Consider the following 3257-nt stretch of genomic DNA (forward strand, 5'->3'; position numbering starts at 1 on the left):
AACAGTTAATATCTTACCTGTTGCAGATGGGTTTTTAAAAAGACCTCATTTTGGGGAAAGTTCACAGATAGAACACACACACACACACACACACACACACACACACACACACACACACACACACACACACACACACACACACACACACACACACACACACACACACACACACACACACACACACACACACACACACACACACACACACACACACGTCTGGGTGAACCTTCTTCAAAATGAGGTCCTTTAAAGAGCCATCTGCAACAGGTAAGATATTAACTGTTCATAGATCATTAACTGGCACAAAGAGCGACAGTGATGACTAGTTTCCACGAACAGCTCGTGTTTTGAATTGTCATCGACTCCCTCGATATTCATCAACAAAATAAATAAAATGCAGGAACTGGTTTTGAGGAACAAGACAAATCCCAGAAGTTTGCAGCTGAAAAGCGGTCGCTATTGTTCCTCTGACCTCGAGACAGTCAGCGCGGTGGTTCAGGGTGAACGGTTCCATTGTTCAAGTTCCTCCTGCAGAGTTTGAGAGCAGATGGAAAATAATCGAGCCGTTCATTCAAAGGCTCATGAACTCGTGAAGTCTTCGTCTTCTACAGAGTTGACGGCCCCGAGACTCGTGCCACACCCGGACCGTTTTATTTAATATTTAACTGGAACGCTCTGAGCCAGACCTGGTCCAGCGATAAACACACCGTGACCTTTAACGTGAACTCGCTGCTGGTTTCAGCTCAGACTTATTTTACTCCGATTCTCTGTTCAAACAATAAAAACACGTTTCGCTCACGAGTTACTGCACGCAGCGTCCGAGCAGTTTCTGGAACCAAACAGGAAGTTTTATTATGAAACGTAATAAAAGCAGCTGAAGTTTGAACGAGCTGTAAAACAATAACGTCGTCTCGTCCTGCACCGTGGGGACCAACGTCCACCCGGAGACAGAAAGTCCACAGAGTTCCACTCAGCAGGTTTCATGACGGCGGTTCTGATGGTCCGATCCAGAGAACGTTCAGGTTTAAAGAAAACTAGACAAGTTGCATTTCCTGTGAAAATACTGCGTGAATGTTTATTGCTGAAATGGAAGAAGACTCAATTTGCAGAAGAACAAACACACGTTTGTTGAATTTAGTTTTAAATGAGCACAAAACTAGTTAAAAAAGCTGAAGTTAGCTAAAGATTGGTAAAAGATTGTAGCTGAAAAGTTAGAACTAGCTTAAATTAGAAGAAAGCAGAAACATTTGCCCCATTGGGCTGGAAGAAGCAGAAATTAGGAAAAGCAGCTGAATAGTAGCTAAAAAATAAAGGCAGAAGCTTAAATTACTAGAAGTGGAGAGAGAGCACATTTTTACTGAATTGGGCTGAAAAACGTTGAAATGAGTGAAAAAATGTGGAATTGTTGAACGAGAATCAGTTGAAAACCGTACGGAAGAAAAATGGACGACAGAATGTTTCACGAGAATTCAGAAAACTAGAGATTTCAGTCAAACTTACAGTTTTTCGGGGGACATCATCTTCCATGTAGGAGTCCCCGATGAAGGGGGACTCTGGGGGTCCGGCTGCCTTCGGGGGTTTGATCCTCGTCTTGTCGCTCTCAGACCTGGAACTGGACTTCGACAGGTCCAGGACTTGGTTTGGTGCTGGTTTAGGCAGTTTGGGGTCCGTTTTAGTCTTTGAGGCTGGAATGTTCTGAGGTGGGTCGGGGTTCTGTTTGGGGACCTTTGGTCTGTTTGGGGACTCCTTGGAGCTGTTGAACAAAAAGAATAAAGATAAAATAAATAAAACCTTTAAATTAAAAATGTACAGCTTTTAAACGACAAACGTTTTGTTTCCACGACAAAAGTTCAGCGTCCGTCAGGATCAACTCGTCTGCACTGAGAAGCTAAACTTTAGCCACGTGGAGTTTAAATGTTTAAAGAACAGCCGAGGCTGAAACTGGAGCCGAAGAGCAAAACAAAAACTGGTCCAGCTGATGAAACCGGGTCAGAGAGTCAGGGTCCGGTTCCTAAAAGGAAAAAAACTGGAGCAGCCAAGAGAAACACGAACTCTCAGGAATCCAGTTCAGCACTCGCCATCATTTTATCCTCAAGTTAAAAAGCTCTCGTTTTAGTGTTGGAGGCAGCGTGTGGGCTTTAACACAATGTACCAACCAGAACCGGGTCACGGACCTCTCCGTTCACACCGAGCTGGAAATCTGATGCGTTTATTGCTGCAAGTCACCCAGAGAAACGTCAGCGTTTGGAACAACCAAAACCTAAAGTGCTCAGAAGACTTCACGTGGAGCCGATCTGAACCGGCCCGCGGGTCGGTCAGAAACAAGACTTCACGTGGAGCCGATCTGAACAGACCCGCGGGTCGGTCAAAAACAAAGAAATGAGGAAGTTCGTTCTGAACCTCTTCCTGTTTGAGTCGAGCAGAAAAGTCTGAGCTGCGACAGAAATAAAACGTTTCCATCCGTTTCTTCCTGCTGGATTTGAAACCAGTGGCGTGATTAAAATTCTGCTTCCTGGTTCTGGACCCGCTCATTGTGACAACCGGCCCGTCAGGTTCTGCTGATGACCCGGGTCGTGCCTCCGGTGACCCGGGTCGTGCCTCCGATGACCCGGGTCGTGCCTCCGATGACCCGGGTCGTCATCGGAGGGATGACCCGGGTCGTGCCTCCGGTGACCCGGGTCGTGCCTCCGGTGACCCGGGTCGTGCCTCCGGTGACCCGGGTCGTGCCTCCGGTGAAAAGCTGCAGATAAAGTGACCATCTGACCCGACACATCCTCACTTATCGTTTCATTTAGTTTGGACGTCAGATTAATTTACACAATGAACTGGACCAGGAGCCAGAGGCACCCTGCCCCCCCCCTCCCCCCCCCCCCCCCACTCAGAAGCAGAGCGTTGAATCTTTCGGACTTTGTGCGACGACATTAAAGGCTTTTATCGCGGCGGCCTGCAGGTGAAGCGCGACGAGTCCAGCCCAGAAGAGCTTTTAAAGATGGAGAACGGTGCGATCTCCTCGGGCACAAAGACGGACAGAGCCTTCAGTGTCAGAACGAGGTCGTCTTCCCGGACTTTAATGGATCCGACCCGCTGCCTCGTACAGCTGGAGTCCTGCCCGAACAAACAAAGCTCACATTTTACATTTGTGGGCGAGGGAGCGGCTCCAGCTCAATAACGCCAGTTTTTTTTTCCATTAGTGCTGCCGGAGGACTGTAAGCCTCTTTGTTGAGCCCACAATGGTGCAGCTAGATGGAGGGGGGGGG

General features: G+C 47.9%; 1 protein-coding gene across 1 annotated transcript in view; it reads right to left on the bottom strand.

Moving 5' to 3' along the window:
• Positions 1–1753, bottom strand: part of st6galnac (ST6 (alpha-N-acetyl-neuraminyl-2,3-beta-galactosyl-1,3)-N-acetylgalactosaminide alpha-2,6-sialyltransferase) — a gene marked incomplete at its 5' end in the record, with an annotated part of 28709 nt that extends 26956 nt beyond the window's left edge. Inside the window, 1 exon segment of the mRNA XM_037691685.1 lies at positions 1501–1753. Coding sequence (XP_037547613.1) covers positions 1501–1753 — 253 coding nt within the window.
• Positions 1754–3257: the final 1504 nt, after the last annotated feature.

Source organism: Nematolebias whitei, chromosome 17 (assembly GCF_014905685.2).
Source record: "Nematolebias whitei isolate Nwh7 chromosome 17, NemWhi1, whole genome shotgun sequence".
NCBI lineage: Eukaryota > Metazoa > Chordata > Actinopteri > Cyprinodontiformes > Rivulidae > Nematolebias > Nematolebias whitei.